Below are 24,873 nucleotides of genomic sequence, written 5' to 3' on the forward strand. Positions count from 1 at the left end.
CATACAAAAACTCTGCTCCTTTATAGCCCTGTCCCCACCCTTTTTGGTTGTTGATGTCACAAAACTACATCTTCATATGTGTGCCCCCAAAACAAACTAGAAATTCTTTTAAACGCAGTAGTCTCTTAAATTATGTAGAAAATAAAATGTGGAGTTACAAAGTCACAATAATACTAGCTTTTAGACTGATAATTTAAAAAAAGTACTAGTCACTTAAATCATACAGAAAACCAAATGTGGAGTTACAAACCATTGTTACAGTACTAGTAGCTTTCATAATTGCCCATGTATTTACCTTTATTGACATCTTTATTTCTTCATATGGCTTCAAGTTACTCTTTAGTGTTTCATTTTACCCTACAGGCCTCCCTTCAGCATTTCTTGCTGGGCAGGGTAAGTGGTAATGAACTCCTTCAGCTTTTGTTTATTTGGGAATGTCTTTATTTCTCCCTAATTTTTGAACAACAGTTTTGCTAGATTAAGGAATCTTAGCTGAGTTTTATTCTTTAGCACTTTGAATATATTGGCCACTGTCTTCTGGACTCCCAAGTTTCTGAAGAGAATCTGTTGATAATCTTATTGAGGATCTTGTATGTTACATGCCGCTTCCCTCTTGCTGCTCTCCCTCATTTCTGAATGACAGTTTTGCCAGATATAGTATTCTTGGTTGACAGCTTTTTTCTTTCAGCACTTTGAATACATCATCCTTCTGACCTGCAAGGTTTTGCTGAGAATCTGCTGATAATCGTATACAAACTCCTTTCTATGTGACAGAGTCACTTTTTCCTTGCTGTTTTCAAAATTCTGTCTTTGACTTTTGACAGTTTGATTATAACGTGTCTTGGTATAGGTCTCTTTGGTTTATCCTCATTGGAGTTGAGTTTCTCGAATTTTTATGTCTATTTCTTTTCTCAGATTTGGAAAGTTTCTGGTCATTATTTCTTCAAATAAGCTCTCTGCTCCTTTCTCTCTTCTCCTTGTGGGACTCCCATAATGCACTTAATGATGTCCTATAGTCCCTTAGGCTCTCTTCAATTTCCTTCACTCTGTTTTCTTTTTGCTCCTCTGTCTCAAAGATTTCAAATGATCTTTCTTCAAGTTCACTGATATTTTTCTTTTACCTGATCAAGTCTGCTGTTGAACCCCTCTAGTGAATTTTTCAGTTCAGTCATTGTATTTTTCAGCTCAAAAATATGTTTTATTCTTTCCTACAGTTTTTTTTTTAATATTCTGCCTTTGTTCATATATCATTTTCCTGCTTCATTTAGTTCTCTATCGGTGTTCACTTTTAGTTCCTTGAGAATCTTTAAGATAGTTTAGAAAATTTTTTGTCAGGAAATTGAGAGATCTGTGTTTCTTTAGGGTCAGTTTCTGGAGCTTTATTTTCTTCCTTTGATTAGGTCATATTCTCCTGTTTCTTAGTAGTCTTTTGTTGAGATTTGAGCATTTGGAAAAACAACTACCTTTCCCAGTTGTTATCCACTGAGTTCATGCAGGGCAAGACCTTCACCAATAAGCCTGCCTAGAGATTCTGGGATGTCTCATCTTCCCTGAGGATGTGTTTCTCTAGGCTTGTGCATGTGCTTTTATCTGTCTTAATTTCCTAAGTGGCTTGTTCCTATTTCTTCTCAGGAGCCTACAGTCTCTTGCTCCCCTGGTACCTGTCTGTGGAACTGCATACTCTCTGCAGCTCTAACGTGCCAGAGTGCTTGCCTCTCTTTTCAGCAACTTCCAAACTATGCCACCATTCCTATCAGTGCTCTGAGTCAGGCAAGGCAGACACTATCCCTTGGGAAGCCCCCTACCAAGCCAGAACACTGGACTCAAAGTCCACTCTTTTGTTTCCATCCCAAGGGAGGAGCTGGGATATGGGAGATTTCCTCCCAGTTGCACCATGCTATCTTGGGTAAGGGGAGTGGCATGGGCACACAAAATACTACAAACTTTCTTACTCCTTTGAATGGAGTCCCGTCTTGGTTATGCATGGCCTGGGTACTACAGCTTCCCAAATGGTCTGTAGAGTTTTCACACAAGTATATTGGTCCATATGTTGTTGTTAATTTGGTGTCTCCATGGGGGAACAAGGGCCTGGAGCTTCCTTGTCTACCATCTTGGTGATGTTTCCCAGATCATTCTTTCTTAAAGCCCTATGTTATTTTGCTCCAACATGGACTGACTGCTGTCTAGGTCAACTATTTGCTGTAATCTTAGGACTTCTCTTTACTACTTTCCTGGATTAGATCTAGTGCCTCTCTCTTTTTTTTTTTTTTTTGGTGAAGAAGATTTGCTCTAACATCTGTTGCCAACTTTCCTCTTTTTTGCTTGAGAAAGATTTGCCCTGAGCTAACTGCTGTGCCAATCTTCCTCTACTTCACATGTGGGATGCTTCCACAGCATGGCTGATGAGTGGAGTAGGACCATGCCCAGGATCCAAACCCGCAAACCCAAGCTGCCGAGGTGGAACGCATGGAACTTTAGCCACTTGGCCACAGGGCCAGACCAAACCTCCCTCTTTTTTGATTATTCTCCCATTTTTTCGATACATACCTTCAAGTAACCTCCTAAGAAATGGCATGTGGAGATATTTTTTTCAAGTTCCCACATGTTTGGAAATGTCTTTATTCTACCCTCACACTTGACTAATAGTTTGGCTGAGTACAGAATTCTAAATTGAAAATAATTTGTTCCATTCACATGCTTTTGCATGAGCAGAACAGAAAGCTGGCAATTAAATTTATGGATCCCTAAAGGTCAGAACGCAGATGATTTTTTTTCTGGAGCACTAACTTATACTAGCTGCCTTCATTTATGACAGATGGTTCACTCAATTTCTTTAGGCAATGAATCCTTTGACTTTTTGCCTGAAGGGTAGATAACTTGGTGACTGAACTTTCTGTATAAGAATAGAGAGGTTGTCAGTTCCATCTACAAACTTTCAACAAATTTACAGCCCATATCTGACTCCAACCTTTTTATATATTGTGTTTCTGAGTCCAAAGCCTCTGCTCTAAAGGGAAGATTTCCTTCCTCCTTGGCTGTAGCCCCTTACACATGTGTTCTAGCCTGAGGCTTTCTCTGCTTAGCTTCATCAATCATCACTCTTACATTTCCTTTAGATCTTCTAGTCTTCATTCAAATCCATTGTCCTCCATATTTTCATTGCCATGGATTTATAACCTTCTCTATTCTTCACTATTATTTTTAATGGGATCTCAAGAAGGAGAGGGATAAATGAAAGTATTCAATCTTGAATTGGAAGACAGCACATATCATTTCAATAGAAATTTTTGGGTGGGGGTGGGAGTGTAAGGAGGGAATAATGGTAAAGACTTTACTACCAAATTTGCTGTCATTTTTGTTTCTAGTTAAAACTTCCTCTGCAGAAGATACACCCTCATAATTGTTACGTTACCTCTTCCTCCATGACATAAGTGAGCAGCTTCCAGTCCCACTCCACTGTCTTGGCATTAGCTGGATGTAGCCTGAAAGTCAAAGGACATCAATTAGAATTCTAGAGAGTCTTGTGGAACAAGGGAAGAGATCTGGAAGATGATAGAAGTGTGAAGCCTCCTCTTATCCTCAGTGCTCTTGCTTACCCTTTGATACAATACTATGTCATCTGACGGTAGTGGAACTTCATTGTTTTTTTGCTACCCAGTATCCACTTTGGGAGGCATTAGTACCCCCAATTTTACTTTGAAGAAATCAACTCTTTATTACTCTTAGCCCACTGGCTTTACCTACTAGGACCCTGGGATGAAGCCTGTGAAGCATGTTGACCCAATCATGATATTCTACCCCTCAGTCCACAGTGATTTACTCAAAGATGGGCTCACATCTTATGTTATACCAATTAAAGCCTACAAGACTCAATTTCAGAACTTTTCTGTGATTATAAAGGAAGTGGACTCTCTCCCACTGAGACTATCATAAAAGCTGGAGGCTGAGAAGAATACCTATGGAGCCCGAAAACAGAAGCAAAGCAGAGCTGAAAAATGGATCAGTTCAATTTTTGAACTGAACTGAGTCACATCTCATTCTTAGGTTTCTAGTAACATGAGTCATTAAATTCTCTTTTACCAGCTGTTAAAGCCAGTTTGGACTGGGTTTCCTGTCACTTGCAATCCAAATAACACTAACATACTAAGTCATCCTCTCTAATGGTTAGCTGAATAAAACTTAGGCAAGAGAAAGCTGTGCCCCGAGTTCAGGTTCCCTAGAAGATTCATCAACATCTAAGGTTCATACTGTTGAATTTTCATGAGAAGCATGTAGGCCTCCTTTAGGACATCCACGGTCTCAGAGCCACTGAGAAGGATTTTCTGGATGATATGAGCCACAATTTCTCTGGGTGGGTAATGCTGGGGTGACACAAAGTCCATCAAAAACTGCACAGTCCCCAGGGGAAAATTTTCTTCAATGGTGTTTGTTACCATTCTTAGTCTTCGATGAGGGATGGGTTCTAATTTTTGACCCTTGCTCTGTAGACATAAAAAGAAAGAAATTAGGATGGGTTTCTACAGACATAAAAACAAGAGGTTCTGGAACAGGTTGAAGACAGCAACATTTTCCATGCATTTGAAATATTTGTAATTTTAAAAGAAGAGACTGGAAAGGCTTATCTAAAAAACTTTTAATGACATGGAAAATGCTTATATTAAGTTAAAAAATAAGAATTTAAAGTTCTATATATAACATGATTTCATCTGTGTTAAAATATAGCATAAAAGGGAAGTGTGAAAGAATCAAGAGCCAGCCTAAGTTGATTTTGGAGTGAGGGTGAGAAGATATTTAGGTGCAGTTATGATACTACATTAGATAGTAAAATAAAGATGAAGAAAGTCGCTTCAAATATATTTTGTTGTTAGGAGAAGAATCCCATTTTGTTGATTTCTTTTGAGTCAACAGTAAATATTAAGTTGCCCCCCGCCCCCCCCCACCTCCCCGGCTGCAAATAAAGTATGGATAAAAAGACTGGGAGAGAAGATGTGAAAAAGTGGTTTCCTATTATCTGGATGGTGGAATTATGGATGACTTTTCCCCAATAAGCTCTTTCGTATTTTTCAATTTTTCCAGAATAGACTTTCATAATCAGAAGAAAAACAAACATTAAAAAGTTTGTTTGATATAGGAATATAACAACAATTTTTGAACATTTAACTTATCCTCATTTAATTCTCACAACCCTAAGAAATACGTACTATTATTATTTCTATTTTATAGATAACGATAGGAAACTGAGATTTAGAGAGTAAGCATTTGTCATGCAACAAATGGCAAAAGCTGGTTTCACATATGGGTGGTATAACTCCAGAGCTACCCTCTAAACCTGTGCTCTCTATAAACAACAAAACCAACAACAATAAATATATTTTTGCTAACAATTTCAATTATTAAAAAATGTAAAATGTCTATGTGTAAAAAAGCAACTGGGAAAGAAATACACCAAATTATTAACAATAATAAATGCTGATAGAACCATGGTAATTATTTTTATATTTTAAAGTGTTTTATATTAAGTATTTTTAAAATATGAGAATAAATATTGATTTTAAAACACCAACCAAACAGAGATTTAACAGCTTATGTATAACAGTAAAATAGTGATGGCTGGAATTGTCCTTCTAGGAAATCTTCTGGAGAAGAGAAGTCTAGTTAGCTTTCCTCGTGTCTCAAATCACCTGAGGGTAACCCCTGATCTTGCTGATGAGAGACCAATACTGTAAATGGCATTTAAGGAGAATTAAGAGTGAGAGAAGATAAGAGAAGAACAAAAATCATTGGTGACTATTTTATGTGTGCACTTTATAATCTTGACCCTGTTTATTCATTTCTTGCCTACAAATGGAGACATCTACAAATAGATAAAATTTATAAATTGCTTTGATGCCTGTATCCTTAAGGGGAACTAATATTTATAGAGCACTTTCATAGGCCCTGAAAGCTGGCTTTGTGCTTTATGTGTTTAAGTCAAACATCTTTAAGTCAAACATCTCTATGATATGGACATTACGACTTGTTTCAGAGCTAAACAAAATGATACTCAGAGGACTTGAGACCAGTGCTGGTAAGTGGCAGTGTAAGGACTGGCTGAGAAGTTCTGGGGGAAAATGACCTAGTGAAGAAGTACTCATTAAAAGCCCAAAAGAATCATAGGAGACACAGAAAAGATTTATAGGTGTATTCTAGATGGCTGAGGTCCTTTAAGAAGGTAAGAAATTAAGATAAAGAAGAAAAATCCACTTTGTCTAGCCAAACTGCCACTTCATTATCCAAGTATGTGTACACAGAAGGGGGTGTGGTCTCCCCATCTGCATCTACAATGGCTTCTTTAGTCATGTGGCACCTACAAAGCACTATAGCCTTGATTAGGGAAACAGCTCTCTCCAGTCTCAAGCACTCTTGATAATGGACAGATGTATCACCAACCTGAGGCAAACCCATAGCAAAACGAATGAGCTAGCGGTTGGGGAGTCATTCGCAAGAAGACATAAAACATATGAGAAGATATGACAATTAAAACGAGAGAAAAAATTCACTCTCCAAGGCCAAATCAATGTGAATCCCTGACACGTGGTAAGCTGAATCACCGATTGCTCCAACAAAGAGAATGTACTTTGTGACTTCTTCAACTACTTCAAGCCAGTCTTCTTAACGTTGGAATGTGGTTATGAATAATGAGAAAATAGCTTCATACTGTGGGAATTAGCCAGAATTTTTCTTTCTTACATATCTGGCTTAGTTTTCACAGATCAATGAAGACCAACAGGAAGTAGCATTCCTACAAAAATCTTAAAAGTGAATCCCCCCACCCCCCTCCACAAGTCAGATAGCAATAATCTTGAAGGCACTGAAGTGGTAAGAGTATTACTATCTCTGTGATATGGGAGCTGTAATAAAGGCATAGGAACTGAACAGAAATATTTGATGAAGGCCTATGATGAGCCAGACACTCTAACAGGCACTTTACATTGTTATCTCATTTAATGATCCTGTGAGGTATGTTCTTATCTCCATTTTACAGTTAGGAAAGCTAAGGTTCAGAAAGGCAAAGTGACTTCTACAGTACCAGTTTTTAAGTGTGAGTCTGAACTTTGAATCCAGATCTGACTCTATACCGAATGGTTCCAAAATTGAGGGAGAGAGAAAAATGTCAAATTTATACTGGGCCTGTCCTCTTGTGCATGGACTCCTTACAGCATACTACCCTTATACTAAACTTACACAAGGACACCTAATCCCTAGGGGAAGATATGTTAGCTCACCTCTCTTGTGTCTTTATCTGGTATTAGTGTCTGGAAGAAGAGGTGATGCACCGGAGGTCGTAAGAAGTACTTCAGTCTATGCAGGCATGGTCTGTTGTACAATCCACCTTGTGGTGTTCGTGCTTGTACCTGGGCAGACCCGGGGTTGGCAGGCTCTGACAGTGATATCTCTTTTCTGGCTGGAGTTTCTGTGGCAGAGAGCCAAGAAACTTTCTCTAGGGAAATTTTAGACTGTGGAGACTGTGGGCTGGGAGAGCAGCTTGGAGAGGATGGAGCTGAGATATCCATAGGAGTGTCACGGTTCTCTATGTCATTTTGGGGAGAGTCAAGCCTGTCTTGTGGTAAGAGAGGCAAGTCTCCAAGTGAGTGTGGCATGTTTCCAAGCAAGTGTGGTTTGTCTCCAGGTGAACATGGCACATGTCCTGGTAAGTGTGAGACTTCTCTAGGTGAATGTGGCACACTTCCTGGTGACCGTGGCGCATCTCCTGGTGACTGTAGCACATCTGCTGGTGACTGTGGCACGTCTCCTGGTGACTGTGGCATGTCTGCTGGTGACTGTGGCACATCTCTGGGTGACTGTGGCACATCTGCTGGTGACTGTGGCATGTCTCCTGATGACTGTGGCACATTTCCTGGTGACTGTGGCACGTTTCCTGGTGACTGTGGCACATCTCCCAGTGACTGTGGCATAACTTGTAGGTGTGCCACATCTTGTGGATATGGTATGTTTTGAGGTGGGCCTGGTACATCCTGAGGTAGGCCCAGAGAGTCTTGAGATGGGCAGAGTGAGTCTTGAGGTGGGCAAAATGAGTCTTGAGGTGGGCAAAGTGAGTCTTGAGGTGGGCAGGATGTGTCTTGAGGTGGGCTTGGTGAGTGTTGAGGACACCATGATGAGTCCTGAGGTGGGCTTGGCATATTCTGCTGAGGGCATGGCATGTTCTGAGGGCATGGCACATCTTGAGGAGGGCATGGCACTTCTTGAGGCAGGTGAGGCATAGTTTGCAGCTGGCACTGCATGGTCTGTGATGGGCATGACAAGGCTCGCGGTGGGCATGAGGAGGCTCGTGGTGGACATGGTGAGGCTCGCAGTGTGCATGGCAAGGCTTGCAGTGGGCAGGGCAAGGCCTGTGGCGGACAAGGCACATCTTGCTGTGGGCATGGCAAGGGTGCCCTTTGATTGCAGCTGCTACCATTATTGCTTTTTGGGGAGAGGGAGTGAACATCTGAAGACAGCTGTAGGCTTGCCAAGAAGCTGAGGTCACCTTTGAACGTGGTTGAGCTACAATTTGGCTCCACTGGATAAACAGAATTCCCACTGATGGATGCAGGGGGTTGGGGACCTTCAAATGCGGTTTCTTCCAAAAGGTCCAAATCCACAGGATCGCTGTTAATGATTCTCCGTGCTGCAGGCCGAGAGCTTCTGTCCACTCGCCCTTCCATTACCTCTTTGCTGGAGAGGCTGGCACATGTTTGAAGATTGGCTGGCTCCTTCTGTGAGGGAGTAACAGGTTCTAGAGTCAAGTCAAGAGTGGCAATAGGTCTATTTTCTTCCTCAGTTCTTGTCAGGTCAATCACACAGAGTCCATTGCGATCCTTTGCCCTTGGTCTCGTTTCTCTAGTTAAGTCAATGAAGTCCTGTTGAAGGATTGTGAGAAGATAAGAGGTCAAGCAAGGAGTTTCAGCTTTATCTAAGAAGACTTAAATCTTAGCTTTTAAGGATAAGCATATTTTGCTTTTTCATCTCAGTAACAATTTATATATATCGTATTAACATAAACATTAATTTATTTCCTTTGGTTAAAATTTTGCTACTGTCAAAGCTGTCAATTTCTATACCTTCTTAAATCATTCAAACGCCACATGCACATAACTAAGGGCATAGTGGGAAATGTTTTCTGACCCAAAGGTGGTCAGAGGAGTAGTAGGGAAGATTTCAACTTTCAGTCACAAAGTAAAACGCAACCTTTGTTCGGAAAAGCAAATACACAGGATAACCTGCAACAGAAGCTAAAGAGGAAGGGAAGCTAATATAAGAGAATCTACCACATTTTAAGAACATGTTGAGTGCTTTTACGTCTTTAATTTTCACACTGACTCTATCAGGTAGGCATTGTCATCTCCATTACACAGATGGGAAAAGTGGAGTTCAGAGAGATTAGGTTATTTACCTAAGGATTATACAGCTAAGTAGCAGAGACAGACATTCAAACCCAGGTCTGTTTCCTTCTTTCCCTGTTACGACCTTAGGAATATATAACTTCATTCAATATATAATCAACCTATAGTCAGATATGGAGGACAATACAATAAGGGTTATAAAACCAACAGTGTAAATCTGAGCCCTAACGCTAATAATTACTGGAAAACCTCCTATCTTCACCCTGATACTCAGAGTGCAAAATGATTAGGCAGTTCATAAAGTGTGATCATGCCAGCCAGAGGCACTATAACCAACCTCTGTGCCGTGAGCATGGAATGATATTGCTCAACCTTCCAGATGTCTCCTCACCTGGTTGGGTACCACTGCCACTGGTATGTTAGGTACCAATTCCTGGGCTAGCAATGCCATTGCTGCTACCACAGCTACCATGCTATTTCTCTTAATAGACATGATAGTCACCATTGTCAATGACACCAAAGCAGGGCAAAGGATTCTGGGTGGGTCAGGTGAGAAGTTGGCATGCACCTCATCCTAGAATAGGGATTGCTTGGTGAAAGCTAATGCCTCATCCCTAAGAAGCAGCCATATAGTATCACTGCCTTCAGTGGTTCTCTACTGTTAGCTGAACTCAATATAAATAGTTGCAAAGCCAGAGAGGACCTGAACTTAACTCCTCTTCCGTTGCCAACTGCTAAAATGCAAGATTACCATGTCTCTCCCACTGAATACCCACCATATCAGCTACAGGATAAAGGACAAATGCCTTAGTAAGACTCATAAGGTCCTTTGCAATAAGGCCTGCATTTAACTTTCCCTGACTACTCTCACTCCTCACATAATCAAATCATACAGAACTACTACAGATCCCTAAATGTGCCACACTTTCTCAGGTATCTTTATCTTTGTTTACGTTTGCTTATGTTCTTTCTTTTGCCTGGAATGATTATTATCCCTTTGATTATTTGGAAGTTTCTTGTCTTTCAAGATTCAGCACAGATATCACTGTGTGTGAAATCCTTCCAGATCACTTCTCATTCCAGATTAATCATTTCCTCCCTCATATCCTCACTGCATCTATACAGACCTCTTTCTTTATCCCAAAGAATTCAAAGTTTTTTAATGATACTGAAAATGGAAATAGTTTTTTGTCATTTTGTTGTCAATTATTCATTGCTAGTATATAGAAATACTATTGATTTCTATGTATTATCCCTGTATCATCCGACCTTGCTAAATTCACTTACTAGTTCAAGTACCTTTTTTGGTAGATTCCTTAGGGTTTTCCATATAAAAAAATCATGTCCTCTGCAAATAAAGAAGTTTTACTTCTTCCTTTCCAATCTGTATGCCTTTTATTTCTTTTTCTTGCCTATTGTAATGGCTAAGGCATTCAGTATAATTCTCAAAAGAAGTGCTGAAAGCAGACATTTCAGACTTTCATCATTAAGAATAATGCTAGCTGTGGGGTTTTCAAAGATGCCCCATATCAGGTTGAGGAAGTCCCCTTCTTTTTCTAGTGCTCTGAGTTTTAATTGGGAATGGTTGTTAAATCTTGTCAAATGGTTTTTCTGCAGCTGTTGAGATATCTTATGATTTTTTCCTTTGTCCTATTAATATCAAAAATTACATTCATTGTTTTTCTAATGTTAAATTAATCCTGGGGAAAACTCCACTTGGTTACGATGTATTATCCTTTTCCTTTATTATTGGGTTTAATATATCAAGACTTTGTTAAGAGTTTTTGCATATACATGAGGGACATTAGCTTGTAGTTTTCTATTCTTTAATTTCTTTTACTGGTTTTGCTATCAGAATAAAACTGGCCTCACACAATGACTTGGGAAAGATTCCCACCGTCTCTATTTAGGTTGTGTTGGATTGGTACTATCTCTTCCTTCAATGCTTGATAGAAATCACTAGTGAAGCTATCTGGGCCTGAAGTGTGCTTTGTAGGAAAGTTTTTTTTTTTTAAAGATTGGCACCTGGGCTAACAACTGTTGCCAATCTTTTTTTTTTTTCTGCTTTATTTCCCCAAACCACCCCCCATACACAGTTGTATATTTTAGTTGCAGGTCCTTCTAGTTGTGGGATATGGGACGCTGCCTCAACGTGGCCTGACGAGCGGTGCCATGTCTGCACCCAGGATCCAAGCCCTGGGCCGCCACAGCAGAGCGTGCGAACTTAACCACTCAGCCATGGAGCCGGCCCCTGTAGGAAAGTTTTTAATCACAAATTCAATTTTTTTAGTAGACATAGGGCTATTAACATTTTCCATTTCTTCTTGTGTTAGTTTTGTGACTTGTGGAATTTTTCCATTTCATCTAAACTGTCAAATTTATTAGTATAAAATTGTTCATAATAGTCCCTTATTATCTTTTTAATTCTATATAGATTTATTCCCAATTCCCTTTTTTTATTCCAAATATTAACTTGTATCCTCTGCATTTTTGTCCCTGATCAGTCTAGCTAGAAGTTTATCAATTTTATTTATTTTTTCCAAAGAACCAGGCTTTTCATGTGCTATTTATTTATTTGCTGTTATTGTTTCCTTCCTTCTACTTAACTGTGGATTTAATTTGTCCCTCTTTTTCTAGCTTAATGTAGAAGCTTACTTAATTGATTTTCAAAATTTTTCTTTTCTAATATTATCATTTAAAGCTAAAATTTCCCTCTAAGTATTGCTGTAGCTTAATCTGACAGTTTTTAGTGTATATAGTCATTTAATTATCTTGTAGTTGAAATTTACTTTCATTATGATCAGAAAACAAACCCTGTAAGATTGCAATACATTAAGACTTGTTTTATGTCCTAATACATGGCCCTCTTGCTCAGTGTTCCTTGTGCGCTTGAAAAAAGATGGGCCTTCTGCAGTTGTTGGATATAGTTCTACAAACGCCTTTAAGTCACGGCTGTTGATACTGGCTTTCAGATCTTTGATTACTTTACTTTTGGGGGGATCCAGTTGTGCTATCAATTACTGAGAGAAGTGTATTCAAGTGTCCAGTTATGACTGTGGCTTTGACTATTTCTCCCTTTAGCTTAGTTTTTGCTTCATATATTTTCAAACTCTGTTTATTAGGTGCACATACACTTATAAATTGTTATATCTTCTTAATGTATTAACCCTTTATCATTAAGAAGCATCCCTCTTAGTTTCCAGCAATCCTCCTTATATTGATGTCTATTTTTTTCTGGTATTAATAGAGCCACTCCAAATTTCTTATGCATATTGTTTGCAAGGTATATTTTTATCCTTTTATTCTCCATGTATCTTTGTGTTAAAGTGCATCTCACATAGACAGCACATAGTTGGCTACTGCTTTTTTGTCCAGTCTCTCTCTGCCTTTTGATTAGAGTTTTTGGTCCATTTACACTTAATTGTTGACATATTTGCTTTTAAATCTACAATCATGCCATTTGTTTCCTATTTGCCCTATCTGTTCATTATTTCTCTGTTCCTCCCATCCCACCTCCTTTTGAGTTAATCACATTTATATTTTGGTATTCATTTTTATTCCTCTGTTGGTTTTCTAGCTGTATTTCTTTTCATTATATTTTTAGTAGTTGTTTGTAGGTTTACAGTATCCAAATTCAATTTATTCGTGTACTTAGAAAAAAAATATTAAAATACTTAAGATAAAAATGTAGCAACCTTACAAAATATTCCATTTACTCTGTGCTCCATCCTTTATTTTTGTTGTCATATATATTACATCCATATACATTATGAACTCACTAATATAGTATAATTATTTTTACTTTCAACAGTTACTTGTCTTTTAAGGAAAGTAATAAAAGAAAAATTATTTTCTTTTCACATATGTATTTACAAATTCTAGTTCTCTTCATTTCTTTGTGTAGATCCAAGTTTCTACTTGGTATCATCTCCCTTCAGCTAAAATTTCTTATAGTGCAGGTCTGCTAGTGATAAATTTTCTCAGTCTCTGTTTATCTGAAAATGTCTTTATCTTGCCTTTATTTTTGAAGGATAATTTGGCCAGATATAGAATTCTTGGCTAAAGGTTTCTTTCTTCCATCAATTGAACATGTCAGTTCAAAGTCTTTTGGCCTCCACAGTTTCTGATAAGAAGTCAGCTGTTAATTGCACTATTGGTTCCTCTACGTTACATATCATTTTTCTCTGGACACTCAAGGAATGGTTTTCTTTGTGTTTATCTTGCCTTGAGTCTGTTGTGCTTCTAGGATCTCTAAGTTATTATTTTTTTCACCAAATGTGAGAAAATTTCAGTCATTATTTCTTCAAAAATTTTACTACAACTTATTCCCACCACACCTTCTAAGACTCTAATTACACATATTTTGAATTGCTTGATATTTTCCTACAGATCTCTGAGGTACTATTCAATTTTATTCCATCTTTTTCCCCACTCTTAAAATTGAGTGGCTTCTATTGTTCTATCTTGAACTTCACTGTTTTTTTCCCAGCCTGCTCTCTTTTCTAATATGCTGTTGAGCCCATCAAGTTTTTTTTTTTTAATTTCAATGACTATATTTTTTAACCCCCGAACTTCTGTTTTTTATAGTTTGTTTTCTCTGTTGAGATTTTCTATCTATTCACTAATTGATGCTATATTTTCTTTAATTGGTTGAATGTATTTATAATAATCACTTTTAAGTTTTTGTTAAATCCAACACAGGCTCACTCAGAGTCAAGCTTCTATTGATTGACCATTTTTTCCCTTTGAATATGGGTCACACTTGGTTTCTTTGCAGGTTTAGTAATTTTTGGTTGAAAACTGAGCATTGTAGGTAATAACTGTAATGATTTGTGTTCTTCTAAAAATTGTCTTTTTGTAGTTGTTGTTGTTCTAGTAGACAGTTAATCTTCCTGAACTCAAACTGCAAGCTTTGCCTACCTTGCACAAAGGAGGTGCTGATATCTTTGTTCTTATGATTTCCAGCTGCTGTGGTTTTAACCTGGCTCCTTGGTAGTGGTGGGGGTGGTTCTCGCCTCTGCCTGCCTAATTTGGCTGTCAGCCAAGGACTTGGGCAGAGATTATACTTTAATTTTGGGGTTCACCCTTCCTGTGATTTTCTTGCTTCTGGGGATTCCTCTCTAACTTCTTGCTGCTCTGCCATCCCTGACCTCTGTCCCTTGACATTTCAAAACCATAACATTTAAGCTTTCTGCCACGCAAGTGGCAAATGATTGGGGAATGCAGTCAGTTAAAAGAACAGAAAACTCACAGATACTGTCCCATGCAGCTATCTTTCGAGAGCAGATTCCTCTATAGTATCTGCCTGATTTTTCACTGGGCCCTCAGGAAGTATTTGAGCAGGTAAGGGAGTTTCATAGACTGGAACAATTCAACAGTGTTGCTCTCCAAACCTTGGAGAGAGTTCATTGCTCTCCTCTTTGATGATTCCATAGCACTTTGTACATACTGTCACTTTACTGCATATCACAGAGCACTTGATTATTCTCTCCCCCATTAGACAATAACTTTTTTTTTTTGAGGAAGATTAGCCCTGAGCTAACATCTGCCACCACTCCCCCTCTTTTTGCTGAGGAAGACTGGCCCTGAGCTAACATCTGTGCCCATCTTCCTCCACTTTATATGTGGGACGCCTGCCACAGCATAACTCAATAAGCAGTACATAGGTCTGCACCCAGGATCCAAACCAGCGAGCCACGGGCTGCCGAAGTGGAACATACAAACTTAACCGCTGCACCACTGGGCTGGCCCGAATAACTTATTTTTATATCCTGTAGCTTTAGTACCTATGTAGTATCATGGACTCAACAAATGATGAATAAATTTAATCTAATAACATTTGTTGATATATCCTCTCATCTCATTGTCCTCCTAACTCCTAATTAAGTAATTTACATTTCCATCACATATTATTCCAATTAAGCTTTCACAGACAGCAAATTATCTTTCTAATTTTAATAATTATATAGCCAGAGGGAAGAGAAATACAGATGGCTAAGGCTCCCTAACAGTTTGTATCTACAAAATGAAACCCAGCAATAAGCCCATCAAGACACTGCCCTCCTCATTAACCCTATTTTCAGAACTGGATACCTCAGAACAACCCTGTGAAGTGAATATTATTCATATTTTATAGCTTAAAAAACTAAAGTTCACAAAGCAGAATATTTTTCTTCTGGGTTTCTGGACTGGTTTAAATTGGAAGTCTCAGATTCATCTATATCTGCAAGCTGCTGGCCCAAAGCTTATCTCCTGATTAGGGTACAGACAATGGGATTTGCTGTTCACCACTCCAGGTTTAGCTCATGGTTTTTTGGTTTATTTTTCTCCTTGGAGATTTCTGTTAATTCCTGCTAGGCCAGAAAGCAGGAAAAATTAATTTCATTCAGGATCTAGTTGCTTTTTTTAGCAGAGAGTCCTTTAAAGTCAGTCATCCTACTGAAGGTAGAAGTTCCTGGTCCAGGCATCTTTACAATATCCTAACATCAGTCACTTACCTTTCCCACTAGGGCGTAGTGTAGTGCCATAGTACCATAGACTGGCACAGTATATGACAAATGGTAAAAAAATGCTCAAGAAATATCAGCCAAATTGAAAGGAAATAATTTTGAGGGGGAAAGCTGATATTCCACACCTCACATATGGAACTACCATTCAACAAGATTGAAAATAATAAAGATATTTCAGGCTTCGCTACACCTATCACTCTTTTCCACAAGGAAGAAAGAATGGCTTCATCATTTGCTGAAACTAGAACCAAAGACTAAACCAGGAGCCCCCTTTCTCTGTTTCAAGCTCCCTATCCTAAAGATACTATCTGCTTTTTTCCTTTGGTAAGGTTACCTTGCAGTTTGTTAGAGCGGTTAGGTAGGAGTGGGGGCGAGGAGGTAATAAGTTTAATTTATAGATTTAGGTAGCCCAAATGGGGCTCTAGATCCATGAATCTTACTCTAATTAGGCATTATCAGTAATATAGCTATTATTTTAATCTCCGTCTATCTGACTTGTATGTCCTGTCTCTGTCTCTAAAGATTTGCCTATTCTGGACATTTCATATAACTAGAACCATAAAATCTGTGGCCTTTTACATCTGGCTTCTTTAACTTAGCATAATGTTTTCAAGATTCATCCATGTTGTAGCATGTATTAGTACTTCATTCCTTTTTATGGCTCTGTTGTATGCAAATACCACTATTCTTTATTCATTCATCAACTGACAGACATTTGGGTTGTTTCCACTAGTTGGCTGAATAATACTATGAATATTTGTGCACAGTTTTGTATGAACATGTTTGCAGTCTCTTGAGTATATGCCTAAAAATGCAATTGCTAGGCCATATGGTAACTTAATGTTTAACCTTATAAGAAACTGCCAAATGTTTTCTGGAGTGGCTCTACAACTTTACATTACTTCCAGCGAGGTATGTGTTCCAGTTTCTCTGTATCATTGCCAGCTTTTGGCATTTTCACTATTCTTATTTTAGCCACTCTGATAGATGTGTAGTGATATCTCATTGTAGTTTTTTTTTTTTTTAAAAAGATTGGCTCCTGAGCTAACAACTGTTGCCAATCTTCTTCTTTTTTTCCCTGCTTTTTCTTCCCAAATCCCCCCAGTACATACTTGTATATTTTAGCTGTGGGTCCTTCTAGCTGTGGCATGTGGGATGCTGCCTCAGCATGCCTGATGAGCAGTGCCATGTCTTTGCCCAGGATCCAAAATGGTGAAACCCTGGGCCGCCACAGTGGAGTGCATGAACTTAACCACTCAACCACAGGGCCGGCCCCCTCATTGTAGTTTTAACTGCATTTCCCTAAGGGCTAAAATGATGTTGAACATCTTTTCATGAGCTTATTTGCTGTCCACATATTCTCTTTGGTGAAGTGTCTGTTCAAATCTTTTGTCCATATTCTAATTGGAATGTTTGTTTTCTTACTATAAAGGTCAAAGTGTTCTTTATATACCTGGATACAAGTATTTTTCATATATGATATTTGCAAATCTTTCCTCCCAGTGTATAGTTTGCCTTCTTATTTTAACAAGGTCTTCCACAGAACAAAATTTTTTATTCTGATGAAGCCTAATTTATTTACTTTTCTTTTTTGGATTGTGCCTTTGGTGTCATATTTAAGAACTCTTTGTCTAACCTCAGGTCATGATGACTTTCACATATGTTTTCTTCTATAAGCTTTACAGTTTTACATTTTAGATCTATAATCCATTTTGAGTTAATTTTGGTAAAAGGTGTGAACTTTATGTCAAGACTTTTTTTTTGCCTTTTAATGTCCAATTGTTCCAGCATCATTTGTTGAAAATACTATCTTTCCTCCATTGAATTGCTTTTGCATATTTGTAAAAAAAATCAGTTTATTGTACCACTCCTGTGGGTCTATTTCAGGACTCTGTATTCCAGTCTATTTCAAGACTCTGTATTCTATTCCAGTGATTGATGTGTCAATCCCTTAACCCAAACCACACAGTCGCTATTACTGTAGCTAACTAGTAAATCTTAAATCAGATAGTTTGATTCTTCCAAGTATATTCTTCTTTTTCAAAACTGTTGTGGCTAATCTACTTCCTTTGCCTTTTCACATTAATTTTAGAAGCAGCTTATCTATGTTTATAAAGATCCATGTTGGGATTTTGATAGGCATTAAGTTAAACATATCCATCAATTTGGGGGAGAAATGACATCTTTAGTATGCTGAGTCTTCCAATCCACAAATATGGTATGTCTCTCCATTTATTTAGGTATTCTTTCTTTCAGAAGCATTTTGTAGTTTTCAGCATACCGATCCTACATATATTTTGTTAGATTTATATCTATTTCCTTTTCGTGGATGGGATTGTAAATGGTATTGTGTTTTCAATTTAGGTTTCTCATTGTTTACTGCTAGCATATAGAAGTAAGAATGATTTGTGTTGCCCTTGTATCCAGTGACGTTCCTAAATTAAAATCTCATTTATTTGTTCTAGGAGGTATTTTCTTTTTGGTAGACTCCTTGGGATTTCAATTACAATTACGTTATCTGGAAATAGGTACACGTTTATTTCTTCCATTACAGTCTGTATGCCTTTTATTTCCTTTTGTTGCCTTACTGCACCAGCTAAGACTTCCAGTACCATGTTGAATAGGAGGGGTAAAGAGCAGACATCCTTGCCTTGTTCCAGAAAGCATTCAGTATTTCACCACTAAGTATGATGTTAGCTCTAGTTTTTTTTTTTTTTTTGGAGATACTCTTTATCAGGTGGGGAAATTCCCTTCTATTCCTAGTGTGCTGCATGTTTTTGTCATGAATAGGTGTTGAATTCTGTCAAATGTGTTTTCTGCGTCAATTGTTATGATCATGTGGCTTTTCTTCTTAAGACTGTTAATATGATAGATTACATTAATTGGTTTTCAAATACTGAGCCAGCCTAGAATTCCTGGAATAAACCCCACTTGGTTGGGGTGTATTATTCTTTCTATATATTGCTATGCGTGTGTTAGTTTGTAGGTTTGGAGGAGAACAGGTTCATTTTAACTAGAGTTTTAAGTGTATATGCCTTGAGTTGTTTGTAGTAGTCTCTTACCATCCTTTTAATGTCTGTGGGGTCTGTAGTGATATTCCCTCTTTCATTCATGATACTGGTAGTTTGTTTCTTCTCTCGTTTTTTTAAAAACCAATCTTGCTAGACGTTTATCAATTTTATTGATGTTTTCAAAAGAAATCTTTTAGTTTGATTTTCTCTATTGTTTTTTCTGTTATCAATGTCATTGATTTTTACTCTAATCTTTTTTATTTACTTCCTTCTTCCTACTTGGGTTTATTTTGTTTGTACTTCTTTGTTTAGTTTCTTGAGGTGTGAACTTACATTATCGATTTGAGACATTTCTTGTTTTCGTTTTTATTATAAGCATTAAGTGCAATAAATTTCCTTCTAAGCACTGCTTTAACTGTGTCCCAAAGATTTTAATATGCTGTATTTTCATTTTAAATCAGTACAATTTATTCCTAAATTTCCCTTAAGATTTCTTCTTTGACTTATACATTATTTAGGCATGAGTTAATTTCCAAGTATTGGATATTTTCCTGTTACCTTTCTGTTATTGATTTCTAGTTTGATGCCATTATGGTCAGAGGGCATAAATTTATTATTTCAACTTTTAAAAATTTTACAAGGTTTGTTTTATGACTCAAGATATGGTCTATCTTGGTTGATGTTCCATGTGTGACAGAACAAACATTCTGCTGTTGTTGAGTGGAGCGCCAATTGTCTTTTGAAAGTTTTAATCCAGTTCTTAGGCTAATGATGTACTAAGAATAAGGAAAAGGTGACTCTCCTCTCTCATCATAAGATACTTTTTAGTTTCTAAATAAACGGGACCAACCTTTGGAACTCTGGGAAATTTAAAACTTGGATTAGAATACCAGAGTCCAAAGAATTCTAGAGAGCAGGAGACCCTCCTTTCATCACCACAGTTAGAGAAATCTCACACAACTTAAGCTTAACTCATCCCCAATATTAAGACAGTAAGACAGTAAGTATAGGTGCATCTTACTTGGGGATTTGGTTCCAAAGAAAGCCAATAAGACAAACATAGTGCCTATTCAAAATTACCTTTGAACAGAAGCCAGCATAAAGTGGCTCCTGATGGCCAAAATTGGGTCAAGTGAGCATCAAAATAAATATTAATTCAACAGATGATGCTAGAGCAACTGGACATCCATAGGTAAAAAACAGGAACTCAACCTAAATCTCACACCTATACCAAAATTAACTCAAAACAGACCATAGACTTAAATATAAAACCATAAAACTTTAAAAAAATAGGTGACAATCTAGGCCAGGCAAAGGGTTTTTAGACAACACCAAAAGCGCTATCTATAAAAATGAGTAGAAAAAATGAGTAGATAACACCTAATCAAAATTAAAAACTTTTGCTTTGTTTGCCTATGTGAAGAGGATGAAAAGACATGCTATAGACTGGGAGAAAATATTTGCAAACCACTTATTCAACAAAGGACTAGTAACTAGAGAACTCTCATAACTCAACAGTAAAAAACCAACAGTTCAATTAGAAAATGGGCAAAAGATATGAACAGACATTTCACTGAAGAAGATACGCAAATGGCAAATAAGCACATGGGAAGATGTTTAATATCATTAGCCATTAGGGAAACGCATACTAAAACCACAAAGAGATATCATTACACATATCAGAACGACTAAAATAAAAATAGTGACAATACCAAACGCTGGTGAGGATGCAGAGAAACTAGATCACTCATACATTGCCAATGGGACTAAAAAATGGTACAGCCACTCTAGAAAAGTTTGGTAGTTTCCTAAAAAACCAAATATACAACTACCATAGGATCTAGCAATGACACTCCTGGGCATTTATACTAGAAAAATGAAAAATTACTCACACAAAAACATGTACATGAATGTTCACAGCAGCTTTATTTGTAATAGCCAAAAACTGGAATTAGGCCAGATGTCTTCAACAGGTGAATGGTTTAAACAGACTGTGGTACATACATACAATGGTACACTATTCATCAAAAACGAATGAACTATTGACATACACAACAACTTGGATGAATCTCCCAGGAATTATGCCGAGTGAAAAAGCCAATCCCTAAAGGTTACATACTACATTATTCCACTTAAGTAATATTTTGAAAGGAAAATTTTAAATGAAGGCCAGATTAATGGTTGTCAGGGTTAGGGAAGCAGGTGGGGTGAAGGTGGTGGTGGGAGAAAGATGGGTGTGGTCATACAAGGGCAATATGAGGGATCTTTGTAGTATTGGATCTGTTCAATATCTTCATTGTGGTAGTAGACACACAAACCTACACAGTGATAAAACTACAGAACTTAATACACACACTCAAATGAGTACAAGTAAAACTGGGAAATCTGAATAATGTAAGCAGATTGTATCCATGTCAATATCCAGGATGTGATATTACACTACAATTTGAAAATTATACCATTGGTGAAAACTAGGCAATGTTTAAAAGGGATCGCTCTGTATCACTTCTTACAATCGCATATGAATCTGTAATTATCTCGATAAAAACAAATAAATAGTAGTAGAAATTATTTAACTCACTGAATAAATAGGAATCCATGAATCCATACTAATGATAGACAGACAGGCAAGTGGGAAAGAGATGGAAAAATTCTTCTTCACAGTAGAATGCTAATTAATTAATATAATTAGGAAATATAATACAATTAGGAAATATAATCATTATTTCTCAACCATGATAGTAATAACTGATTTAAGCGGGAATCATCAACAGATACTAAAACTAAAGTGTAGCAATTTGATGAAGACTAGAACACTTAATAATCTCAAAGTATCTCCCTATAATTTTCTTATTAATCAAGAGAAAAATAGTATCTTTACAGTAGAGAAACCTGGGTGATTCTACCTTAACGAAGTGACCAATATTATTAGCATCACCAATAACAAAACAAATTGAGCTAATATTCCTCTTAATGAGATGCACTGAGAATATTACTTCATTAATGTACTATTCCTGCCAAAAATGCATATCCTGAATCCAAGTATGAGGTAACATCAAACACACCCAAATAAAGGGATATTCTACAAAAGAAATAGCCTAAACTGTTCAAAAATGTCAAAGTCATGAAAGACAAAGACTGAGGAACTGTTTCACATTAAAAGAGGGTAAAGAGACAGGAAAACTAAATGTAACATATATTGCTAGATTGGACCCTGGATCGGGGAAAAAATTGCTATAAGAGACAATATTGGCATAATTGGCAAAATTTGAGAAGGTCTGTAGATTAGATAATAGTATTGTATCAGTGTTAAATTTCCTGATTTTTATATTTGTATCATATAAGTGTTTTGTTCTGAAGAAATACACAGTGCAGTCTTTAGAGGTAAAGGGGCATGACGTCTACCAGTTACTCTCAAATGGTTAAGAAAAACACACACACACACACACACACACACACGGAGAGAGAGCTGGGGGAATATGATAAAGAAAATATGGCAAATCTGCGGTGAAGAGTATATAAGAGTTCACTGTACTCTTCCTGCAACTTTTCTGTATATTTTAAATTATTTAAATTTAAATGCTCATATGTTAATATTTCATGGTATCTCATGATTGGTTTAATGGCTGTAATAAAATGTCTAATGTTTTAACTATAAAATTTCCATCATTCTTGGGGCATAGGAGTTAATGGTCTAATCAAACTGTGCCAAGATATGCCTGCTTAAAGCACTTCACCAAATTCCAAAGTCATATATGACAAAAAAAGTTTATTAATTATTTTTAAAAAATTAAAGAAAGATTAAATCTGTTTGTATAATGCTAAGCATTACAAAAAAACAAAGACACACAATTAAAACAAAAAGACACAAAGGGATGAAAAATAAATGCAAGGGCAAATACAAATAAAAAGAAAGCAGGGTGGGAATATTAATAATCAAAGAAGTTAGTAAGAGAAAAAGAGCTATTTTATAATAAAGGGTACAAATTTCAAAGATATCACAATCATAACTATATAGGAGCAGAAGACATAAAGACTGTTAAAAATACAAGAATTTGAAAAACACAGAATGGGAAACTTTACTGCATCTCTCAGAATGAACAGATATATAAATAATATAGAGGATTTGAATTATCATTACAAACTAGATTTAATAACCATAGAGCTGGATACATAGAAGATTTTAAAAATTTGATTATGTATTATATAACAAATAAAATTTTAATGAAATGCAAAAAAGAAAAATCTTACAGGCCACATTTTCAGACAACAATGTAGTAAAACTAGAAAGCAGCAATAAAAACTAAATAAAAGAAAATTAATGACTTGGAAATTAAACAACAATTTTCTAAATAACTCCAAGGTCAAAGAAGAACTCAAAACTAAATCATAAACTAATTAGAAATGAATGAATTCACTACTTTTCAAAACCTATAGGATGAGCAATAAGGGACTGGTTAAATTATGATATTCAGTACAATGAAATACTGTGCAGGTAATTAAAAATGAGGAACTCTGTAAGAAAGATATGAAGCCATGTCCAAGATATATCAAAGAAAAAACAAGATGTAGAATTGTGTTAAGTATGCTATTATTTGTAATAGAAAGAAAAAGGAATAAACTATGCAAGTATTTGCTTGTATATGCACAGAATATCTTAATAAGGACCCAAGAAACTGAAAACTGCCAGAGAGAGAAGCTGGGTGACTCCAGGGCAGAGATGGACAGGAGAAACATCACTGTATATGATTTTTGCACCTTTTCAATTATGAACCCTAGGAATATGTTGCCTGTTAAGAATAAATAAACTAAGTTAAAACTGTAAAACTAAACCAAACCAAAAAACAATAGTTGTTCTCAAAGCTATTCACAGAGAACAATTCATAACCGTAAGTGTCTTAATTATTAAGAAAGATGAGAAATAAATTACTAAACGTTCAAGTCAAGAAACCAGAAGGGCCACCGATGGCAAAGTGTTTAAGTGTGCATGCTCTGCTTAGGCGGCCCGGGGTTTGCTGGTTCGGATCCAGGGTGCAGACCTGTGTGTTACCAAGCCATGCTGCGGCAGGCGTCCCACAAATAAAGTGGAGGAAGATGGACAGAGATGTTAGCTCAGGGCCAGTCTTCCTCAGCAAAAAGAGGAGGATTGGTGGCAGATGTTAGCTCAGGGCCAATCTTCCTCAAAAAAAGGAAAAGGAAAAAAAGAAACTAGAAAAAAAATCCAACCAAACAAAAGCAAAAAGCGGGGCGGGGTGGAGGAAGGGAAATGATGGGGAGGGGGCGGGGGAAGGAAGGAGGCAAGAGAAGGAAGTTTTAAAAAGATGAAGGGAGAAATAAGTGGAATTAGAAGATCAAAATAAGTAGAATTAATCAATAAAACCAAAAGCTGGTTCTTTGAAAAGACCCATAAAATGACACATCTCTGATAAGCCCAAATGAAGAACATTAGAAACAAAAAAGGGAATATAATCACATCTATGATGAAGACTAAAATTTAATGAAAGAGCACATCAAAAAACTTTAGAGGAGCCAGCCCAGAGGCACAGTTGTTAAGTTCACACATTCTGCTTTGGCGGCCTGGGGTTCACCGGTTTGGATCTGGGCTGCGGACATACCACTGCTTGTCAAGCCATGCTGTGGCAGGCATGCCACACAAAATAGAGGAAGATGGGCACAGATGTTAGCTCAGGGCTAATCTTCCTCAAAAGAAAATCTAGGTGAAATAAATGATTATAGAGAATAACAAACTACCAAACTTACTCAAGAAATGATACGAAGGCTGAATATAATAACCACAATAAACACAGAAGAAATTAAAATTAAAAGCAAAGATCTACCTCTCAAAAAAATACTGTCTAAATATTCTAAATTTATATTGGTTTATTATTTTTAATAAATAATAACTTGGAGAGGGTTTAAAAAAATTAAACAGTACAAAAGGTTGAGGGTAAGCAATTTCCCTCTGACCTC

General features: G+C 37.0%; 1 protein-coding gene across 3 annotated transcripts in view; it reads right to left on the reverse strand.

Moving 5' to 3' along the window:
• The window catches only part of SIMC1 (SUMO interacting motifs containing 1), a 98,111-nt gene that overhangs the window by 39,596 nt on the left and 33,642 nt on the right, over positions 1–24,873 (reverse strand). For all 3 annotated transcript variants that reach the window (XR_006889339.1, XR_006889338.1, XM_046666120.1), the window contains exons 2-4: positions 7,266–8,900; positions 4,249–4,481; positions 3,413–3,482 (exon numbers count right to left, since the gene is read on the reverse strand). Coding sequence is in view for 1 of the 3 variants with exons in the window: in XM_046666120.1 (XP_046522076.1) it covers positions 3,413–3,482; positions 4,249–4,481; positions 7,266–8,900 (1,938 nt within the window). In the remaining 2 variants the exon portion in view is untranslated. The remainder of the gene's footprint in view (positions 1–3,412; positions 3,483–4,248; positions 4,482–7,265; positions 8,901–24,873) is intronic.

Source organism: Equus quagga, chromosome 7, assembly GCF_021613505.1.
Source record: "Equus quagga isolate Etosha38 chromosome 7, UCLA_HA_Equagga_1.0, whole genome shotgun sequence".
In the NCBI taxonomy this organism is placed as follows: domain Eukaryota; kingdom Metazoa; phylum Chordata; class Mammalia; order Perissodactyla; family Equidae; genus Equus; species Equus quagga.